We start from the raw sequence: 24,149 nt of genomic DNA on the forward strand, positions 1-24,149 counted from the left end.
AAGTAAATAAATAGATAATTAGATAAATACAATAAAAAAGTAAATGCAAATGAAATACATGAACAAAACGAATTATGAAATAACAGACAATGATGCGTCTGTCAATTTTGCTTACCCTGGTGATACATGTATCATTTTATTACTTACAAAAACTGAATTACGACTTATTTCATATATGATATCAACGTATATGATTCCCGAAGTTTAAGTCGAAGGAAAGGATCGACACGCCATTTTATAGAAGACCAGAAATATCTAATTAATGTTAATAATGATTTTATCAATACATTAATCGTGATTTTTTTAACATATCCGTGAGCAAATCAATGGTTTATTGTATTCGTTTGTATTACGATTTCCGTACCAAACAAAGGAGTGGAATGGAATAATTTTTATGGTACGGTGACAAGGTAAAGTGGCAGGGTACAGTGACAGGGTACAGTGACAGGGTACAGTGACAGGGTACAGTGTGACAGGGTACATTGACAGGGTACATTGACAGGGTACAGTGACAGGGTACAGTGATAGGGTACTGTGACAGGGTACAGTGACAGGGTACAGTGACAGGGTACTGTGACAGGGTACAGTGACAGGGTACAGTGACAGGGTACAGTGTGACAGGGTACAGTGACAGGGTACAGTGTGACAGGGTACAGTGACAGGTTACAGTGACAGGGTACAGTGACAGGGTATAGTGACAGGGTACAGTGACAGGTTACAGTGACAGGGTACAGTGACAGGGTACAGTGACAGGGTAGAGTGACAGGTTACAGTGACAGGGTACAGTGGCAGGGTATAGTGACAGGTTACAGTGACAGGGAACAGTGACAGGGTATAGTGACAGGGTAGAGTGACAGGTTACAGTGACAGGGTACAGTGGCAGGGTACTGTTGCAGGGTACAGTGACAGGGTACAGTGATATGGTACAGTGACAGGGTACAGTGACAGGGTACAGTGACAGGGTACAGGGACAGGGTACAGTGACAGGGTACAGTGACAGGGTACAGTGACAGGGTACAGTGACAGGGTACAGTGACAGGGTACAGTGACAGGGTACAGTGACAGGGTACAGTGACAGGATAAAGTGACAGGGTACAGTAATAGGGTACAGTGACAGGGTACAATGATAGGGTACATTGACAGTGTACAGTGATAGGGTAGAGTGACAGGGAACAGTGACAGGGTACAGTGACAAGGTAGAGTGACAAAGTACAGTGACAGGGTACAGTGATAGGGTACAGTGATAGGATAAAGTGACAGGGTAGAGTGACAGGGAACAGTGACAGGGTACAGTGTCAGTGTACAGTGACAGGGTACAGTGACATGGTACAGTGACAGGGTACAGTGACAGGATACAGTGACAGGGTACAGTGACAAGGTAGAGTGACAGGGTACAGTGACAGGGTACAGTGACAGGATAAAGTGACAGGGTACAGTAACAGGGTACAGTGACAGGGTACAGTGACAGGATAAAGTGACAGGGTACAGTAATAGGGTACAGTGACAGGGTACAATGATAGGGTACATTGACAGTGTACAGTGACAGGGTACAGTGACAGGGTACAGTGATAGGGTACAGTGACAGGGTACAGTGACGGAGTACAGTGACAGGGTACAGTGACATGGTACAGTGACAGGGTACAGTGGCAGGGTACAGTGACAGGGCACCGTGACAGGGTACAGTGTCAGGGTACAGTGACAGGGTACAGTGGCAGGGTACAGTGGCAGGAAACAGTGACAGCGTACAGTGGCAGGGTACAGTGATAGGGTACATTGACAGTGTACAGTGACAGGGTATAGTGACAGGGTATAGTGACAGGGTACAGTGACAGTGTACAGTGACAGGGTGCAGTGATAGGATACAGTGACAGGGTACAGTGACAGGGTGCAGTGACAGGGTACAGTGACAGGGTACAGTGACAGGGTACAGTGATAGGGTACAGTGACAGGGTACAGTGACAGTGTACAGTGACAGGGTGCAGTGATAGGATACAGTGACAGGGTACAGTGACAGGGTGCAGTGACAGTGTACAGTGACAAGGTAGAGTGACAGGGTACAGTGACAGGGTACAGTGACAGGGTACAGTGACAGGGTACAGTGACAGGGTACAGTGACAGGGTATAGTGACAGGGTACAGTGACAGGGTATAGTGACAGGGCACCGTGACAGGGTACAGTGGCAGGGTACAGTGGCAGGGTACAGTGACATGGTACAGTGACAGGGTACAGTGACAGGGTACAGTGACAGGGTACAGTGACAGGGTACAGTGACAGGGTACAGTGGCATGGTATAGTGACAGGGTACAGTGACAGGGTACATTGGCAGGGTACAATGACAGGGTACAGTGCGGGGTACAGTGACAGGGTATAGCGACAGGGTACAGTGACAGGGTACAGTGTTAGTGTACAGTGACAGGGTACAGTGGCAGGGTACAGTGACAGGGTACAGTGACAGGGTACAGGGACAGGGTACAGTGACAGGGTACAGTGGCAGGGTACAGTGACAGGGTACAGTGTCAGGGTACAGTGTCAGGGTACAGTTACAGGGTAAAGTGGCACGTGTTTAAATTTCGGATTAAATTATTATCATAATTCTAACCTGATTTATTAAATCGCTATGCGAGTAAAAATATACAATTCATGTGTAAAATTTTTGGTTTTACGTTGTATGTGTGTAGATAAATGACGATGCAACCACATATTTTCTGTCATAATGCGACAGTGACGGAAAACAGCTGTATTTTATAATCTTGTCTATCGACTGACCTACTTCAAAGTTAAACAACGTTTAAAACGCGAACATATTTGGAACATAAATTATTGATACCGTTTCAATAAAAATGCCTATTTGCAGGATATAAATAGAATACTTGGTCAGTGTCTTAAAATAAAAGCTGTATGTAATTTTGGCTCGGGACAGAAAGACAAAATGCAGCTTATATTTTAGACACTAACCAAGTTTCTCTATATATGTATAGATAGATCTAATATGTATGGAATGCGCGTCCATTTTGACTACATTTTTGTGTATTGATTATCATTCTGACTTCTCAATGACAACATTTTTTTGTTTTGGTACTTATTTCACTTCTTCGAGAACAGAACGAAAGTAAGTCCCATCAAACCGAACCAACGTTTTATTAAAAAAAGAAGTGCATTAAAAATAATTTATATTAAATGAAGGTTAAAGGTCATCGGAAAGTGGCATATAATCATTTAATGATTAATATATATAAATATACATGTATATATACACACATTGGGTTAAAATCTGCAATAAAGGCCTGCTGGCTGTGTCCCTGCAATAAGTTTTTAGCCTTCTGAACTTTTCCCAGGGGTCTTCCCCGAACACCAACTCTGGTTAGGTTGGGGTGTTTACACATGGGTTAAGGTGCGTTGATAGGGAGTTATAGTCTGTTACAGAAATGTTCTCTGTGTTAGAACACAGGTAAATCAGAACACAGGTAAAGCAACTCACCTGTTAGGTGATCAGAAAATCATTTTGCTATTAGCTGCTAATCAAATATTATTTTATTGTATAGACGATCCAAACGGTTTCAGAAATACGGTGTATAAAACTGAAGCTCACTTTGGAAAATCATCATATTTTGCTTTGATATTTGAATTATCAACATCTTGGCATACATAATTTATTCATGTACATACTGAATCTTGAATTGTAAAACAATTGTATCGTTGGATACTTTTGAATCATATTTTCTGTAAAAACGTGCCATATTCATTTACTTTGTGCTTGTTTTCAGATTTAGTGTAAATATTTTAAAAATACTCTAATGCAATTATTTAATTTACATTCCTTATATTATTTCAGCAAATTAAGCCTGGTATCATTTTCATTCAATTAGTACAGGTTTTCTTCAAATAGCTATACATATATTGTTTTTTTCCAGATTTGTTTAGATCATCATTACTTTTATATATTATTTCTATAGATCAGTTCTGGTAGAACAATCTTCTGGTGTGTATCTGTTTCAGGTTTCTTTAATAGAAATATTTCTTGTTTATCATACAAGGAATGGCGAATGCACAGGTCAACGTTAACTTCATCATCAACAGATATTGTCATTATTTTAAAATACTTAACATCTAAAATTAGTGCTTTGAATTTTGTATTTGTATATTTATTCTGATATACAATAGCAAACTATATAGTTAGGCATAGTGCTTTGAAAAGTTGAGTTTTTATTCATTTCATATATATGTATTTATATAATATTGTCATTTCATTATTAATATTAAAATGTTCTATATGATAGTGCTTTGAATTTAGAAAACTATATCTGATTCATTAATCATATACCTGAGCTGACTCTATTTTTTTTTACCTGAGTTGGTATTTCATATTGAAACAGACTATAACTAAACTTCAAAGACCTTCCTATAAAAACACCTTCCTTTGTCTTTACCAGAGTTGGTGTTCAGGGAATAAGCCCTTTCCCAGTACTTACAATTGCTTTCTGTTCACAATAAAAAAGAGTTATGTAATCTTGGAAAATATTTACAATCAAGCTGGTTACTACGGTCGTGATTCCAACCTTTAGTATAGATCAATATCGTTTGTACGTGTTTATCTCCAGCTATACCTATTTTTTGTTCATACCCTAACTATTCATCTAAATTATGTACAGTTTTTTGTGTACACTTTGTATTTAGTGTTGAATTAACGATGTTAGTTACTTATCTCTATTTATATCTATTTATATATATTGTTTGTTCATCATGTAATTATTCTCACAAAGTATATATTTGCATTTGAAAATCCTAGATACTTATATTAGTTATACCTATTGTTTGGTAACTACTATATATCTACTCTTACAAACTGTATTATTTACTTTTTATTAATGACTTAAGGTACTCGTCTCCAGTTATGTTTATTGTTTTGTCCACCCCCTGACTACTCTGACAAATTGTGCTTTTGTTGTTAAAATCAATGTTTGCGGATGTTTTTTCACCAGTTACGTTTACTGTTTACGCCTGTTTACGCCTACTGTTCTATAACAATTAGTTACGTATTGTATATATATGTGTATGTTGATGCTTCTATGTTATACTTATGAGCCGTAAGGCTTCAAGTTGAATAAACTAAACTAAACAATAGTAATTTGCCCGGGGACCAGATTGAATCCAAACTAAATTAATTGGTGCCATGTTTAGAAAATCTAAAGTCTCCAGGGCCTGAGATTTGTCATATTTTAGGCCGTTGTCGCGAAACAAAGACCGGTAAGTTCAAGAACTGACCCGGAAATGTACTGAATTTGTACACCTGTCATTCTTTAGCTCGTGCTCCTGCCCAAAGGGCCAAACAAGTGGGCTTTTATGTATTGTATATAAGCTGTGGTGCGGCGACCGCCGCCTGCCGCAATCGTCCGTCTGGCGTCAACTTATTTTCCCTAAATGCATCGAATCATGATATTTGGCTGGAAGTTAGGTTCTTGGGATGGGGTTCACAAAGATTTCGAAAAGACATGACCTTGACACATATTCAAGGTCACAGGGCAAGATTAACAAAATAAAACTGTTCTTTTTTTATTCAATATTTATTTCTAGATAATATTCACGTGTAATTTTTTTCATTAATAAAAAAATAAAGTAAATATTTTCTATTTTTACACAAATACAAAGATCAAGCCACCTCCTCCATTGAAAAAACGGACTATTTGTATACACTACAACTACCACCACCACCACCACCACCACCACCACCAAAATTATATTTCGAAGTGTACGAAATTCATTTTTTTTTTAAATATGTGACGGGTTAAACCAAATTTGGGTAATTGCGGTTGAGAAAAATATGGATTTGCAAACTGCAAACAAAGAAAAATAATTCAATTAGAATAAAATGTTGGCGAGCAGTTAATAAATCAATGTAATTTGATAATTATCTGTTTGATTTTTAGTTTGTATAATATTATTATTGCTATTTTTTTTGTGTGAATTTGTTTGTTTAAGGGTTTAACGGGACAAGACAGTTAGGGTAACACTAGGAGGATGTCAACGTTACACTAGACGCCAGGGTCATATGAGAACGTGTGTCAAGGTCACAGCAAAAGCCAGAGTCAATGTAAACAGAGCGTGCTACTTCATCAGCTGATCAGTGTTAGTCTGCAGCGGTTGCCTCCCTTGTACAGACAAACAAGGAAAAAGAGAGGACAGACAGTATCAAATCATTTTATTTATTTGTTTGTTTGCTTTCTTTTACGTGTTTAGGAATCGATAGATAGCTACATTTGTAGGTAAGTAAATAAATAGATAATTAGATAAATACAATAAAAAAGTAAATGCAAATGAAATACATGAACAAAACGAATTATGAAATAACAGACAATGATGCGTCTGTCAATTTTGCTTACCCTGGTGATACATGTATCATTTTATTACTTACAAAAACTGAATTACGACTTATTTCATATATGATATCAACGTATATGATTCCCGAAGTTTAAGTCGAAGGAAAGGATCGACACGCCATTTTATAGAAGACCAGAAATATCTAATTAATGTTAATAATGATTTTATCAATACATTAATCGTGATTTTTTTAACATATCCGTGAGCAAATCAATGGTTTATTGTATTCGTTTGTATTACGATTTCCGTACCAAACAAAGGAGTGGAATGGAATAATTTTTATGGTACGGTGACAAGGTAAAGTGGCAGGGTACAGTGACAGGGTACAGTGACAGGGTGCAGTGACAGGGTACAGTGACAGGGTACAGTGTGACAGGGTACAGTGACAGGGTACAGTGACAGGGTACATTGACAGGGTACAGTGACAGGGTACAGTGATAGGGTACTGTGACAGGGTACAGTGACAGGGTACAGTGACAGGGTACAGTGACAGGGTACAGTGTGACAGGGTACAGTGACAGGGTACAGTGTGACAGGGTACAGTGACAGGGTACATTGACATGGTACAGTGACATGGTACAGTGACAGGGTACAGTGACAGGGTATAGTGACAGGGTAGAGTGACAGGTTACAGTGACAGGGTACAGTGACAGGGTACAGTGACAGGGTACAGTGACAGGGTACAGTGACAGGGTACAGTGACAGGGAACAGTGACAGGGTAAAGTGACAGGGTACTGTTGCAGGGTACAGTGACAGGGTACAGTGATATGGTACAGTGACAGGGAACAGTGACAGGGTAAAGTGACAGGGTACAGGGACAGGGTACAGTGACAGGGTACAGTGACAGGGTACAGTGACAGGGTACAGTGACAGGGTACAGTGACAGGGTACAGTGACAGGGTAAAGTGACAGGGTGTAGTGACAGGATAAAGTGACAGGGTAGAGTGACAGGGAACAGTGACAGGGTACAGTGACAAGGTAGAGTGACAGAGTACAGTGACAGGATACAGTGACAGGGTACAGTGACAGGGTACAATGACAGGATACAGTGACAGGGTACAGTGACAGGATAAAGTGACAGGGTAGAGTGACAGGGAACAGTGACAGGGTATAGTGACAGGGTACAGTGACAGGGTACAGTGTCAGTGTACAGTGACAGGGTACAGTGACATGGTACAGTGACAGGGTACAGTGACAGGATACAGTGACAGGGTACAGTGACAAGGTAGAGTGACAGGGTACAGTGACAGGGTACAGTGACAGGATAAAGTGACAGGGTACAGTAACAGGGTACAGTGACAGGGTACAGTGACAGGATAAAGTGACAGGGTACAGTAATAGGGTACAGTGACAGGGTACAATGATAGGGTACATTGACAGTGTACAGTGACAGGGTACAGTGACAGGGTACAGTGATAGGGTACAGTGACAGGGTACAGTGACGGAGTACAGTGACAGGGTACAGTGACATGGTACAGTGACAGGGTACAGTGGCAGGGTACAGTGACAGGGCACCGTGACAGGGTACAGTGTCAGGGTACAGTGACAGGGTACAGTGGCAGGGTACAGTGGCAGGAAACAGTGACAGCGTACAGTGGCAGGGTACAGTGATAGGGTACATTGACAGTGTACAGTGACAGGGTATAGTGACAGGGTATAGTGACAGGGTACAGTGACAGTGTACAGTGACAGGGTGCAGTGATAGGATACAGTGACAGGGTACAGTGACAGGGTGCAGTGACAGGGTACAGTGACAGGGTACAGTGACAGGGTACAGTGATAGGGTACAGTGACAGGGTACAGTGACAGTGTACAGTGACAGGGTGCAGTGATAGATACAGTGACAGGGTACAGTGACAGGGTGCAGTGACAGGGTACAGTGACAGGGTACAGTGACAGGGTACAGTGACAGGGTACAGTGACAGGGTACAGTGACAGGGTACAGTGACAGGGTACAGTGACAGGGTACAGTGACAGGGTACAGTGACAGGGTATAGTGACAGGGCACCGTGACAGGGTACAGTGGCAGGGTACAGTGGCAGGGTACAGTGACATGGTACAGTGACAGGGTACAGTGACAGGGTACAGTGACAGGGTACAGTGACAGGGTACAGTGACAGGGTACAGTGGCATGGTATAGTGACAGGGTACAGTGACAGGGTACATTGGCAGGGTACAATGACAGGGTACAGTGCGGGGTACAGTGACAGGGTATAGCGACAGGGTACAGTGACAGGGTACAGTGTTAGTGTACAGTGACAGGGTACAGTGGCAGGGTACAGTGACAGGGTACAGTGACAGGGTACAGGGACAGGGTACAGTGACAGGGTACAGTGGCAGGGTACAGTGACAGGGTACAGTGTCAGGGTACAGTGTCAGGGTACAGTTACAGGGTAAAGTGGCATGGTATAGTGACAGGATAAAGTGACAGGGTACATTGACCTGGAACAGTGATAGGGCACAGTGACATGGTACACTGGCAGGTACAGTGACAGAGTACAGGGACAGGGTACAGTGGCAGGGTACAGTGACAGGGTACATTGGCAGGGTACAATGACAGGGTACAGTGCGGGGTACAGTGACAGGGTATAGCGACAGGGTACATTGGCAGGGTACAGTGACAGGGTACAGTGTTAGTGTACAGTGACAGGGTACAGTGACAGGGTACAGGGACAGGGTACAGTGACAGGGTACAGTGGCAGGGTACAGTGACAGGGTACAGTGTCAGGGTACAGTGGCAGGGTACAGTGACAGGGTACAGTGTCAGGGTACATTGACCTGGAACAGTGATAGGGCACAGTGACATGGTACACTGGCAGGGTACAGTGACAGAGTACAGGGACAGGGTACTGTGACAGGGTACAGTGACAGGGTACAGTGGCAGGGTACAGTGTTAGTGTACAGTGACAAGGGTTACGTTTTAGGGTGGAATGGTAATTCACGACGCAAATTTCATTGTATGTTTCGTGTCCATACCAATACATACCTTTGTATTGGGTGTTCAATTCCAATAGCAACACGTGCATTTGGTTAGAGAGTTCATTTCCATACAAAACATGTACTGTGTATTGAATTTACTTTTTTCAATAATGTGTCGATGAAAAGAGTACCGACTCACTGAAAATGTATTGAAAAATATTTGAATACCTTGTTGATAGTGATACAGCCTTGTTGACGAAGAGATCAATTTAACATAAGACATTATTCTACCATCGCGAGTCACGGAGCCTGGGTCCTCGTTTAGTAAGATAATGAAGATGATCCGATATCGACATGGCTTTGAAATGACAACTAAATATTTACTATGTTTAACCATCCATGTCTATTTCATATCTCATGTTGTCTCGGCAATCACCGATGTTCTTAGTAATGTCCTTATCAAAACAGCAATGTATCAATTATTTCTCATTTGGGAAATCGATATAGCAATTTTGAGCAATAAACATGTTTTGGACTCTCTAGAAATGATATTGATTTTACAAATGCAATTATTTCGACTTTTGTCATGTAGAGCGACACATTGTTCAGTTGATGTTAAATTTGTATGATGCGATCTACACGGGGTAGAGTTACTTCGAACTTATAAATAAATCTGTTGGAAATGTCAACAGTAAATGACAGACAGCGCACAGGAAAATAAAACTTTATCTCTAACATAGTGTTCGGTTGGATCAGTGTAAAGGCAAATAATCAAAGCACTGAGAGTACTGAAATACAGAAAGCAAATACATGTACATGCGGTACTTTATTAAATAGGTTTTCAGATCGTTGAGGTAAGAATAGCCTTTTTTCATCGTTCAAGCATTACCGTAGTTACCTTAATATTTTTTTTTAAATGTTTACTAACCTATGCGGGCCGATGTAACTAACTTACATAACCGACATACAATTCTAACATGTTTTGCTCCTTTTTGGAACAACATACCCGTCGCATGCCAATATCAAGCCGAAAAATACAATCACGACAGCACAGACCGGTCAGTTTACCAGCTTCCTGAGAAACACAAACCATCACCGGTAGTGAGAGTCGAATCACTCTGTTTAAAGATGCTACTTCGTCGACAGCGCATGCGTAATGTTACTTTCCTAAGTACAGTTGAAAATTAAATGAATTGTCATATCTTTGTTTTTAATCAGAAACTCTTGGCGACAGGATACGAGCACCTTTATTAATACATGTAAGTTCCTGTTCTGAATATTCTTGCTTTGTAGAGTTTTGTCCATTTCTGCTTCTTCGTCTTTGCGTTTCTGTTCCTCTGCCATTGGTAAGCAACTGGGAGGGAGAAGACACCACGCAGCAGAATATGAGGGCTGGCATGGAGACACTCGCCCCAGTGTTATTTCACTCACGAGAGGGATATGGTATGTTTAATATCCCTGTCTTGTGATACGTTTTAACTTATTATGGATTGACGATGTAAAGTGAAATCGAAAAAAACTCGATTTATTTATTTATTTATTTATTTTATTATTATTTTTGTTTTTTTTTCGAAATCGTGAAAATATGAATTCGCGTTTTGTAAAGGCGCACAAAACAATTCATCGCTACGATAAAATTGATCATCTCCCAGCTTATTGTTGCAGAAAATATTTTCACAAACAGAATATATAAAACCTTTCGTGTGTTTACGCTGTCAATAGTTGAAGGTAATGCATTATGAATGCATGTGTGTACGGATTTATGATATAATGTTCATCTGGAATGTTCATCTTAATGAACCGATTCTCATTGTAAACAAGACCGGTACACCAATATTTCAATTAATTTATATATATTACATTAGGCATGAATCCATTATATGAGTTTGATAGTGATGAAAGTGATTAATAATTTGCGATTTGCGAGGCACGGTGGTCTAGTGGTAGGATGAAGGGCTACGTGACCAAAGGATCGCTAGTTCGAGTCCCGGCAAGGGCGCTGTGTTGTATCCTTTAACGGAATATATTACCCGTTGTGTATCAGTCGACTCAGCTATAAGTACAGATAATAATTTGAGACGGCTATGCTATATAGTGATGTATAAAACTCCATAATATTACTTTATACATTTTTGCGTCTCGAGTCAGTTAAACTTTCATTTGTTTAAAATTGCTTTTCTTATGCATCGTACTACATCGTACTATATACGTACCGAATGCATTTCATATTGAAAGGCCTTTAATCTTAAAAGCCTATTTATGTACACTCAATATATAGAAAAAACAAATAATCATATGGATTGAAAAAAGGCCACGAGAAGGTGACATGTTTATTAGAACAAGATAAACCACACATCCAAATATAATAACAAAAATATTACCAAATTTTGAAGCATGAGTAGGAACAAGCATAAAATTAATCAATTCCTATCATCGCACTATTGAGATTTAGGCAAGGATTCAATAGGAAACAGTCATATAAGATTATTGCAAAGCATTAACCTATCAGTAAAGACGATAAGATCAGGCATAAATACGAAACAATCAATAACTAACCAGAATAGAGAATGCAATAAAATCCAACTGATAAATTGAAAGGTCGCTAGAAGAGTGAGATTGTGATAACTTTTGTTATTTTAAGTAACAGTTACTGAAATATTTTGTATTTCTTCAAACTAATGGAGTACTCTCTCATCCAATCAGAAACCGACTTTCTTTGACGTCATAAGATTACCCCAAATAAGGACAAGGCCCCGTAAAGGGAAAGAAATCGTACAGTCAAATCGTTACTTACTTGTATGTGTCCTAGAATAAGATTAGTTATATATATAGCTTGCATTAAGGACCAAGAAGAATACATATTATATGTACATTTTGTTGAGTTAAGTACCTGATTTCATGTTATTCAAGCCACACAAACAAATCAAAACAACAGCGAATGCTGACATTAACACGAAGCTGTACTTTGCATTAAAAATCGATATATCACGGCAGTATCACGGGGAAGTTGAAGCTCACTAAATTAATGAATAAATCTCTACCGATGGACACGCACAACTTTAGTGCTAGTAAATAATTCTTTTTTTTTCTTTCTGTATGTCAGCTGACACATACTCATTATAGGGAAAAAAATCATAATAAAAAACACTAGTGAAAAATATCACTTTTTCATTTCACCAATCAACAAACAAACAACAATGGGTAACATTAAAAGCTGACCAGAATACTTTGCTATAAAAACGTAATAAACAGAATATTGAGAATAATCATTTGCACACGGACGTATTGAGTAATAAAAGGAATATTGAAAAAAAAAAAAGATCAAAACATTAGCCCCACTCGTGAAATATTTTTGGTATTACTGAAGGTACTGTTAGATATATCCTGTATATATTAACAGTGGGTATATTCGCAATATTAACTAAGTAAATTTGTTTACATCCAGAACCATCTTGAAGCCTGATCACTTGCAATAGCTGATTGCTGGATGTCGTTGACTCGTTCAAATCTGCCCAGAACCTTTGTGTGTTGAATGTTCTTGTCAACGGACAAACCCGCTTCTTCCTTGGAAACACAAACCGCCCCAGAAGATGACCGAACAACAGATCTGTGATCGTTATACCTTGCCCGATGTTCTAAAATTCTAAGGTAAGAAATCGTAACCACCTATGGACTGGAAAATGGACAAATACCACCGAATATTGACATCGTGTTTGAAATACATTTAACGTTAGCAGTGAGACCAAATGTATTTTCGAAATGTGCATTAAGATTTTCTCAAACTTAACTCACTGAAAACAATAATTCTATACAGAGTATTTCGTGGTAGCGTTTCTTGTCACGAAAAAACTTCTTTTAATGGTCTATAATATCATCTGTATGAGAAAAAACTTAAGTAGGAGATCAGACCTCACACCACTGATCTTCACCTTTTTCAAAAATGCTACAAACTAAACTACCGTTATCACATATACATTGAGAAATGGACAAATACTGAATATTGACATCGCATTAAAAACATATTTAAGGTTAATGGTGTAAAAAAAAAACCAGTAATTTCTGAATCGTTTTAAATGTTAGCATCACCTATTTATATTATTATATTAAGTACATTTAGATTTTCCCAAACCTAATATAAAAAATACTAGCGTTTCACTGTCACTTCAGGTACACTTGTCTACCGGACAAAAATCCCACTTAACCTCTGGGTTCATAGTGAAACACCATGGCCGAATTCTGCCTGACATCTGACAACGGTTTCCATGATCGCTACCCTGTCCAACGTAACCGGCCTCGGGGTGGGGATACTCGCTATCCCATCGCTGACACGTGATTCCAGTCACTGTACAGGTAACGCGACCATTATATAACTGATTTGTCGGGTCATAGCATTCTTTGTCTGAAAATGGTAAAAAGAGAAGTGACAATTTTATAAGCTGAAGAATTTGATATCTATATATTTACATTCTGTGTAACAGTCTCGCACTCTCCTGTGTTAAATCAGATGGTATTGATCACCGTATAAATGCAGCCCAGATCACATGGCAATGCGTTCCGGATGAATCAAGTCTAGCAAGGATTTCAACATAAACAATGGCGTATAGATGATGTCATTTTGGTGATGCCGAGGCTTTGTATTTCACATAAAATTGAATGCAAACCAAGCATTACAATGATATCGATTTCACATGTGCCGTTCTTTCAATTGAACAAACAGGGGAATAGCTGAACCTAAACCCCAGATTTAGCAAAGAGAAGGTGATGTTATATATATATATATATATATTACCTGAACATGATATGTTAGCGGTCGACCAGGAACCATCAGAGAGACATCTTGTCATTGGACAACTTTCCTCGGGTTCCTTGTTTTCGAGAGTGTCACATCTGTATCGGCCGACTGATAGAAGGTCCATGTATGGTCTTTCGAGTGTGACATCGATCACTGATAAGGTCTTGGGCGGGGAAATGTCACAGGCAAGTCTTTCCTCGACTGGGCAGTAGTCCCACCGGGTCTCGGGGTCGGTCGTGTAACACCAAGGTCGTACGTCAGCACTTTGTCGACACCAATTATGGAGATCACTTCTGTCTTTCAAGGAGGTGCTCTGATGCGGTTCGTTGGTGTCCCATCGTTGACACGTAACACCCTTTACTGTACATGATACCATCCCTTCGTATTGTGGGTTTTTGATGTCGAATATATCATTTGCTATATAATAGATACAAAAACGTCGGTTATAACCTAACAAAGGGATAATTAAGTTATAAATGATACCATAAAAGTGGCGTCATTTGGGAATTTCGAAACATCTTAACCCTAACAACGCAGGAACGTATTACTAACAAAACAACCAAATAAGTTCGATTGATAACAAAACAAGCAGTGGTACGATTTGAATTTCTCTTAGTTAAGTAGAGGATCTTAGATTAGTGACTATTTCCAATATGTAATGTTGAATATATTAGGTTGATAATTTGATGTCATGTCATAGGGACGTACATACGTACATCTATGCATATCGCTGCATGAGCTATTAAGCGGGCGGAGTGGAAATTATTGAACGGATTTAATAAATTCCGTATCGCATTCATGTGTAATAGGAGAGGGAAAATGCACGGCCAGACCGGGGTTCAAAACCGGGACCTCCGAACACCGGATGCTCTACCAATTGAGCTACCTGGTTGCCGGCGTTCAACCCAGTCCAGTTCCACTACATTCACCCCTCCTTTAACAATGTCTTCAGTCCATATACCACCTCCATGGGTATTTAGCTGGGCGCCATATGTAATAGGAGAGGAAAAATGCACGGCCGACCGGGGTTCGAACTGGAATCTAAGTAAAACTTCCATATAATTAAAGTTTGTTTGTAACAAGCATTTTCATAGGCTTGAAAATATATTATCAGTTCATAACATACAAAATGACGTCACTGTTTGTAAAGACGCTTTTGACTGGTTGATGCATGCAGCCGAGCAGTGATTTCTTAGAGAAAATATTCCGTTAATTTCCACAGGGATAAATGTGTAGTAGATTAAATTATAAGGATTAACTTGAATGCATGTTTCATGTTTTGGGGCTGTTACACAAAAACCAAAAATGTACTCTCATTATAAATTTAGAGTCTCCAGTTTTTTTTTACGTTATTTAGGGGATAGTAAGTTGTTTTGAGTGGCTATACTGGCGATTAGAACATGAAATTTGGTTTGAACTCGAGACCGATAGGTCGAGAGTTTAAACCAAATTTCATGTTCTAATCGCCAGTATAGCCACGAAAAACAACGTACTATCCCCATTCTAACACGTTTACTATCGCATATATTTAGAAACATTGTTTTACAGCGCTACAAGTACGCTGTTAAGTACTCTGTGACCTCCGTTAGTGACGTGTCATACTGTAGCGGATTGACCAATCAGAGAGAAGCTATCAAAGTCGGTCAATTGGCCACGCCCATACTGGCGAGAGCTCGGTCTGTATGTTAACGAAGCGGGGTATTTGGATTGTTGTGAAAGTCCTGTTTCCGAAGATTTAAAGACATATTTGGATTAACGCAGTATGCTTAACGACATGTGCATTTTAACAAAGTCAGGGTCGATGTGTTTCTACGGGCTCAACCGTTATGTGAAGTTGTGTGCACTTGTTCCATTTCATTTCGGATTTTACTTGACCTTAGATGCTTACACACGGACGAAATGAACGTTTCAATCAATAAATGACGGTAAGAATGATGTTAACGATTTTTGTTGAATTTATTTAGTTAATTCATTCTATTCGATTTCTTCACTTTCGATTCCACAATATCACGGGTCATCAATCATAAATGGTGCAGAGTGTTGAATTTCGCTACGAGTCGAACTCGACGCCATGTTGTTTTGATTAGAAACGGGGCGTGGCTTAACACGATATGTCATGGATCTGTCGCAGATTAGAAGTCGGTCCGCAACCAATCAAAACATGCGTTGCAAACGAATCGTGTTAGAATGAGCAATAACACTAAAAAAAAAACTAAAAAAAAACTGGCGTGTACTCTGAATAAACCGCTTCGCGGTGATGAAAAGAGTACACCCCATTTTTTTGTGTTATTACTCAACAACGTAAACAAATATCACAGTTAACCCTTATAATTTAATTTGCAACGATAAGAAACATTTTCATTTCATTTTAACATATTTATTTGCTCCAGATATTTAAAACACATCGATAAATACAAAATCCCGTGAACAACGATTACTCCGCTGACGTGTTTGTGTTATGAGATGATAACATAATTTTTGAGCCAATGAAAATGCTTGTTACAAGCAAAATTAGATTATATTTCAATAACATAAATATATATTCAAGTTAATCCTTAAATATTTCCATTTTCTGTGCGTTGTGATATTGTGTTATATGATTGCAGATAAATGTGATTATAACGAGCTGAGGCGCATTATTCGACTGCAATTCTATGTAATTACTAATTTACTTAGAATCATAGGACACTAGTTTTCCAAAGAAGGAAGTTTAATGCTTAAATAGGTCAGGCGAATCTCAACTTGATGCTAAGTTTTGTTTTAGACAAATAATCGTGTGACGTCATATATTCATACTATTCCATGTATTATTAATGTCACATGGTTGAGGAACTAGGGCAAAATGTGGGCAAAAGTTTGTGGCGTTTTCATATTGAATATCCTTTCATCTTTGTCTTACCTTAGTATAACTTCAGAGTTAAAATACAATAACGATGTATCTATCTTAAATAATTTAGCACATATTGATTACTGGAAGTTAATTAAATAAATACTCTCTTTGAAAAATATATACCTTTAAGTCGTTTCTTGGCAAAATAACATAGCATAGTACTACCAATATGTAGTTTTGTATATTTCGGCGTATAACGTGACAATATTGTTATAATAAAACATGTGTCTCAAGATATCTAATAAAAGAGCCGCAATGCATGGTAGAACTAGTCAATTACGTAAAACGACACGTCGTTAATCACAAGGTCAAGCGTTTTGCATGGATTTTAAACCATATGTGACAAGGTGTGATCCATGTTGATGTAAATGTTAAGTATATCCCATTCATACTCTACTTGAACAAGACATAGAGGCCGGGCTTTACCTGAACAAGACAGAGAGGCCGGACTTTACATGAACAAGACATAGAGGCCGGACTTTACCTGAACAAGACAGAGAGGCCGGACTTTACATGAACAAGACAGAGAGGCCGGACTTTACCTGAATAAGACATAGAGGCTGGACTTTACCTGAACAAGACATAGAGGCTGGACTTTACATGAACAAGAAAGAGAGGCCGGGCTTTACCTGAACAAGACATAGAGGCCGGACTTTACATGAACAAGAAAGAGAGGCCGGACTTTACATGAACAAGACAGAGAGGCCGGACTTTAAATGAACAAGACAGAGAGGCCGGACTTTATCTGAACAAGACATAGAGGCTGGACTTTACCTGAACAAGGCAGAGAGGCTGGATTTTACCTGAACAAGACAGAGAGGCTGGACTTTACATGAACAAGACATAGAGGCCGGGCTTTACCTGAACAAGACATAGAGGCCGGACTTTACCTGAATAAGAAAGAGAGGCCGGACTTTACATGAACAAGACAGAGAGGCCGGACTTTACCTGAATAAGAAAGAGAGGCCGGACTTTACATGAACAAGACAGAGAGGCCGGACTTTACCTGAATAAGACAGAGAGGCTGGACTTTACCTGAACAAGACATAGAGGCCGGACTTTACATGAACAAGAAAGAGAGGCCGGACTTTACATGAACAAGACAGAGAGGCCGGACTTTATCTGAACAAGACAGAGAGGCCGGACTTTACATGAACAAGACAGAGAGGCCGGACTTTACCTGAATAAGACATAGAGGCCGGGCTTTACCTGAACAAGACATAGAGGCCGGACTTTACATGAACAAGACATAGAGGCCGGACTTTACCTGAACAAGACAGAGAGGCCGGGCTTTACCTGAACAAGACAGAGAGGCCGGGCTTTACCTGAACAAGACAGAGAGGCCGGACTTTACATGAACAAGACATAGAGGCCGGACTTTACCTGAACAAGACAGAGAGGCCGGGCTTTACCTAAACAAGACAGAGAGGCCGGGCTTTACCTGAACAAGACAGAGAGACCGGGCTTTACCTAAACAAGACAGAGAGGCTGGACTTTACCTGAACAAGACAAAGAGGCCGGACTTTACATGAACAAGACAGAGAGGTCGGACTTTACATGAACAAGACATAAAGGCCGGGCTTTACCTGAACAAGACAGAGAGGCCGGTGTTGATAACATTCCACATCGGGAAATCGGACAGTAAGCCACTGGATCGTGATCATTGAACGTCGTACACCTGTACCTAACCAAAGAGTCATCTCCCATGAATGGATGTTGAGCTGTGTAGTTGCCTCTGAAGTCCTTCAAGGTGGGAGCGCATTCATCTATTGTAAAATTAATCGTTTTAAATCATATATCATGGTTCTGGCTTCATCTTTATATTCAGAATGTCATTTCGATTGTTGGGATTAATGACAAATCTAAGGTATGGGCTTTTTTTTAAATTTTGTATTTCTTCACCCTGAAAAAATTAGTCATTAAGGAAATGTCTTCACTAAATCAATATTGATGAAACGTAAGCCAGTATATTGATTTGTATTAGGCAATAGTTTGAACACTACTACATTTCTGTTCACAAATGTAGATAATACGATTGATTTTGAAAAAGTAGAATTTCATGCAGGTTTTTATGAAAAAATGCACAAAATCATTGACTTTTCGTTCTGTGGAAATCGCATTCTTAAATGCACGTTATATACAACACAAGCTTTCAATTAGCGGTAATTCTATATAGATCTAGAATGACCTATTTTGAAACGTTCCCACGACGCTGATTGTGGCCCAACAGTTTTGCGTTTTATTTGCCTAACTATGCGGAATATCTGCTTTCATTTTACTGGAATGCTTCCACTTGACACTTATAACTGGTAATTAATTTTAATTTGATGATTTTTATGAAACACTTTCCTGTTGATTATCATATTGACATTGGATGACAATGAACAAATAACTTAGTATTTACTAAACCACACGTGAATCTGTAAACCAGCCAAATATAATGGTGTGTCAGCTTGACTAATCGTTTGTATATTATTTCCCTTACTCTATCATAACCATCAGTAATGCACCATAGTACACAATATCAACTGCCATTAATCCGTGACCCTGTCTAATTTGATCCCCGACTATTATTAATCCGTGACCCTGTCTACTCTGATCCCCGACTGTTATTAATCCATGACCCTGTCTAATCTGATCCCCGACTGTTACTAATCAATGACCCTGTCTAATCTGATCCCCGACTATTATTAATCCATGACCCTGTCTACTCTGATCCCCGACTATTATTAATCCATGACCCTGTCTAATCTGACCCCCGACTGTCATTGATCCATGACCCTGTATAATCTGACCCCGACTGTCATTGATCCTTGACCCTGTCTAATCTGACCTCCGACTGTTATTGATCCATGACCCTGTATAATCTGACCCCGACTGCCATTGATCCATGACCCTGTCTAATCTGATCCCCGACTGTTATTGATCCATGACCCTGTCTACTCTGATCCCCGACTGTTATTTATCCATGACCCTGTCTAATCTGACCCCCGACTGTCATTGATTCATGACCCTGTATAATCTGACCCCGACTGTCATTGATCCATGACCCTGTCTAATCTGACCCCCGACTGTTATTGATCCATGACCCTGTATAATCTGACCCCGACTGTCATTGATCCATGACCCTGTCTAATTTGATCCCCGACTGTTATTGATCCATGACCCTGTCTAATCTGATCCCCGACTGTCATTGATCCATGACCCTGTCTAATCTGACCCCCGACTGTTATTGATCTATGACCCTGTATAATCTGACCCCGACTGTCATTGATCCATGACCCTGTATAATCTGACCCCGACTGTCATTGATCCATGACCCTGTCTAGTCTGATCCCCGACTGTCATTAATCCGTGATCCTGTCTAATCTGATCGCTGACTGTTATTAATCCATGGCCCTGTCTAATCTGACCCCCGACTGTCATTGATCCATGACCCTGTCTAATCTGATCCCCGACTGTCATTAATCCATGACCCTGTCTAATCGGACCCCCGACTGTCATTAATCCATGGCCCTGTCTAATTTGACCCCGACTGTTATTGATCCATGATCCTGTATAATCTGACCCCGACTATCATTGATCCATGACCCTGTCTAATGTGACCACGACTGTTATTAATCCATGACCCTGTCTAGTTTGATCCCCGACTGTCATTAATCCATGACCCTGTCTAGTTTGATCCCCGACTGTCATTAATCCATGACCCTGTCTAATCTGATCCCCGACTATTATTAATCCATGACCTTGTCTAATCTGACCCCCGACTGTTATTGATCCATGATCCTGTCTCATCTGATCCCCGACTGTTATTAATCCATGACCTTGTCTAATCTGACCCCCAACTGTTATTAATCCGTGACCCTGTCTAATCTGATCCCCGAATGTTATTAATTCATGACCCTGTCTAATTTGATTTCCGACTGTTATTGATCCATGACCCTGTTTAATCTGACCCCCAACCGTTATAATCCATGACCCTGTCTAATCTGATCCCCGACTGTTATTGATCCATGACGCTGTCTAATTTGATCCCCGACTATTTTTGATCCATGACCCTGTCTAATCTGACCCCCGACTGTTATTGATCAATGACCCTATCTCATCTGATCCCCGACTGTTATTAATCCATGACCCTGTCTAATCTGATCCTCGACTGTTATTAATCCATGACCCTGTCTAATCTGATCCCCGACTGTCATTAATCCATGACCCTGTCTAGTTTGATCCCCGACTGTCATTGCTCCATGACCCTGTGTAATTTGAGCCCCGACTGTCATTAATCCATGACCCTATCTAATCTGACCCCCGACTGTTATTTATCCATGACCCTGTCTCATCTGATCCCCGACTATTATTAATCCATGACCTTGTCTAATCTGACCCCCGACTGTTATTGATCCATGACCCTGTCTCATCTGATCCCCGACTGTTATTAATCCATGACCCTGTCTAATGTGACCCCAGACTGTACTAATCCATGACCCTGTCTAATTTGATCCCCGACTGTTATTAATCCGTGACCCTGTCTACTCTGATCCCCGACTGTTATTAATCCATGACCCTGCCTAATCTGACCCCCGACTGTCATTGATCCATGACCCTGTATAATCTGACCCCGACTGTCATTGATCCATGACCCTGTCTAATCTGACCTCCGACTGTTATTGATCCATGACCCTGTATAATCTGACCCCGACTGTCATTGATCCATGACCCTGTCTAATCTGATCCCCGACTGTTATTGATCCATGACCCTGTCTAATCTGATCCCCGACTGTCATTAATCCATGACCCTGTCTAATTTGATCCCCGACTATTATTAATCCGTGACCCTGTCTACTCTGATCCCCGACTGTTATTAATCCATGACCCTGTCTAATCTGACCCCCGACTGTCATTGATCCATGACCCTGTATAATCTGACCCTGACTGTCATTGATCCATGACCCTGTCTAATCTGACCCCCGACTGTTATTGATCCATGACCCTGTATAATCTGACCCCGACTGTCATTGATCCATGACCCTGTCTAATCTGATCCCCGACTGTTATTGATCCATGACCCTGTCTAATCTGATCCCCGACTGTCATTGATCCATGACCCTGTCTAATCTGACCCCCGACTGTTATTGATCCATGACCCTGTATAATCTGACCCCGACTGTCATTGATCCATGACCCTGTATAATCTGACCCCGACTGTCATTGATCCTTGACCCTGTCTAATCTGATCCCCGACTGTCATTAATCCGTGATCCTGTCTAATCTGATCGCTGACTGTTATTAATCCATGGCCCTGTCTAATCTGACCCCCGACTGTCATTGATCCATGACCCTGTCTAATCTGATCCCCGACTGTCATTAATCCATGACCCTGTCTAATCTGACCCCCGACTGTCATTAATCCATGGCCCTGTCTAATTTGACCCCGACTGTTATTGATCTATGATCCTGTATAATCTGACCCCGACTATCATTGATCCATGACCCTGTCTAATCTGATCCCCGACTGTTATTAATCCATGACCCTGTCTAATCTGATCCCCGACTGTTATTGATCCATGACCCTATATAATTTGATCCCCCAGTGTCATTAATCCATGACCCTGTCTAGTTTGATCCCCGTCTGTCATTGATCCATGACCCTGTGTTATTTGAGCTCCGATTGTTATTAATCCATGACCCTGTCTTATCTGACCCACAACCGTTATTGATCCATGATCATGTCTAATCTGACCCCCGACTGTTATTGATCCATGACCATATCTCATCTGACCCCCGACTGTTGTTAATCCGTGACCCTGTCTAATCTGACCCCGACTGTTATTAATTCATGACCCTGTATAATCTGACCACGACTGTTATTAATCCATGACCTTGTCTAATGTGATCCCCGACTGTTATTAATCCATGACCCTGTCTAATTTGATCCTCGACTGTTTTTGATCCATGACACTGTCTAATGTGACCCAAGAATGTTACTAATCCATGACCCTGTCTAATCTGACCCCCAACCGTTATTAATCCATGACCCTGTCTAATCTGACCCCCGACTGTTATTGATCCATGACCCTGTTTCATCTGATCCCCGACTGTTATCAATCCATGACCCTGTCTAATGTGACCACGACTGTTATTAATCCATGACCCTGTCTAGTTTTATCCCCGATTGTTATTGATCCATGACCCTGTTTCATCTGATCCCCGACTGTTATCAATCCATGACCCTGTCTAATGTGACCACGACTGTTATTAATCCATGACCCTGTCTAATATGATCCCCGATTGTTATTTATCCATGACCCTGTCTCATCTGATCCCCGACTATTATTAATCCATGACCTTGTCTAATCTGACCCCCGACTGTTATTAATCCATGACCTTGTCTAATCTGACCCCCGACTGTCATTAATCCATGACCCTGTCTAATCTGATCCACGACTGTTATTGATCCATGATCCTGTCTAATCTGACCCCCCCCCCCCCCCCCGACTGTTATTTATCCATGACCCTGTCTCATCTGATCCCCGACTATTATTAATCCATGCCCTTGTCTAATCTGACCCCCGACTGTTATTGATCCATGACCCTGTCTAATCTGACCCCAGACTCTTATTTATCCATGACCCTGTCTCATCTGATCCCCGACTATTATTAATCCATGACCTTGTCTAATCTGACTCCCGACTGTTATTAATCCATGACCTTGTCTAATCTGACCCCCAACTGTTAATAAATCCGTGACCCTGTCTAATCTGATCCCCGACTGTTATTAATTCATGACCCTGTCTAATTTGACCCCGACTGTTATTAATCCATGAACCTGTCTAGTTTGATCGCCGACTGTTATTAATCCATGACCCTGTCTAATCTGATCCCCGACTGTTTTTGATCCATGACCCTGTCTAATGTGATTCCCGACTGTTATTAATCCATGACCCTGTCTAATGTGACCCCAGACTGTTACTAATCCATGACCCTGTCTAATTTGATCCCCGACTGTTATTAATCCATGACCCTGTCTTGTTTGATCCCTGACTGTTCTTGATCCATGACCCTGTCTAATCTGACCCCCAACCGTTATTAATCCACGACCCTGTCTAATCTGACCCCCGACTGTTATTGATCCATGACCCTGTCTCATCTGATCCCCGACTGTTATCAATCCA

The 24,149-nt window shown here is 40.5% G+C and overlaps 1 protein-coding gene across 1 annotated transcript in view; it reads right to left on the bottom strand.

Annotated features, from left to right (window-relative positions):
- Nucleotides 1-11,591: 11,591 nt before the first annotated feature.
- Nucleotides 11,592-24,149, bottom strand: part of LOC117340549 (hepatocyte growth factor-like protein) — a 28,560-nt gene continuing 16,002 nt past the window's right edge. The window contains exons 2-4 of the mRNA XM_033902308.1: nucleotides 18,564-18,743; nucleotides 14,085-14,504; nucleotides 11,592-13,694 (exon numbers count right to left, since the gene is read on the bottom strand). Of these exons, the coding sequence (XP_033758199.1) occupies nucleotides 13,459-13,694; nucleotides 14,085-14,504; nucleotides 18,564-18,743 (836 nt within the window). The 3' untranslated portion in view covers nucleotides 11,592-13,458. The remainder of the gene's footprint in view (nucleotides 13,695-14,084; nucleotides 14,505-18,563; nucleotides 18,744-24,149) is intronic.

Source organism: Pecten maximus, chromosome 13 (assembly GCF_902652985.1).
Source record: "Pecten maximus chromosome 13, xPecMax1.1, whole genome shotgun sequence".
In the NCBI taxonomy this organism is placed as follows: domain Eukaryota; kingdom Metazoa; phylum Mollusca; class Bivalvia; order Pectinida; family Pectinidae; genus Pecten; species Pecten maximus.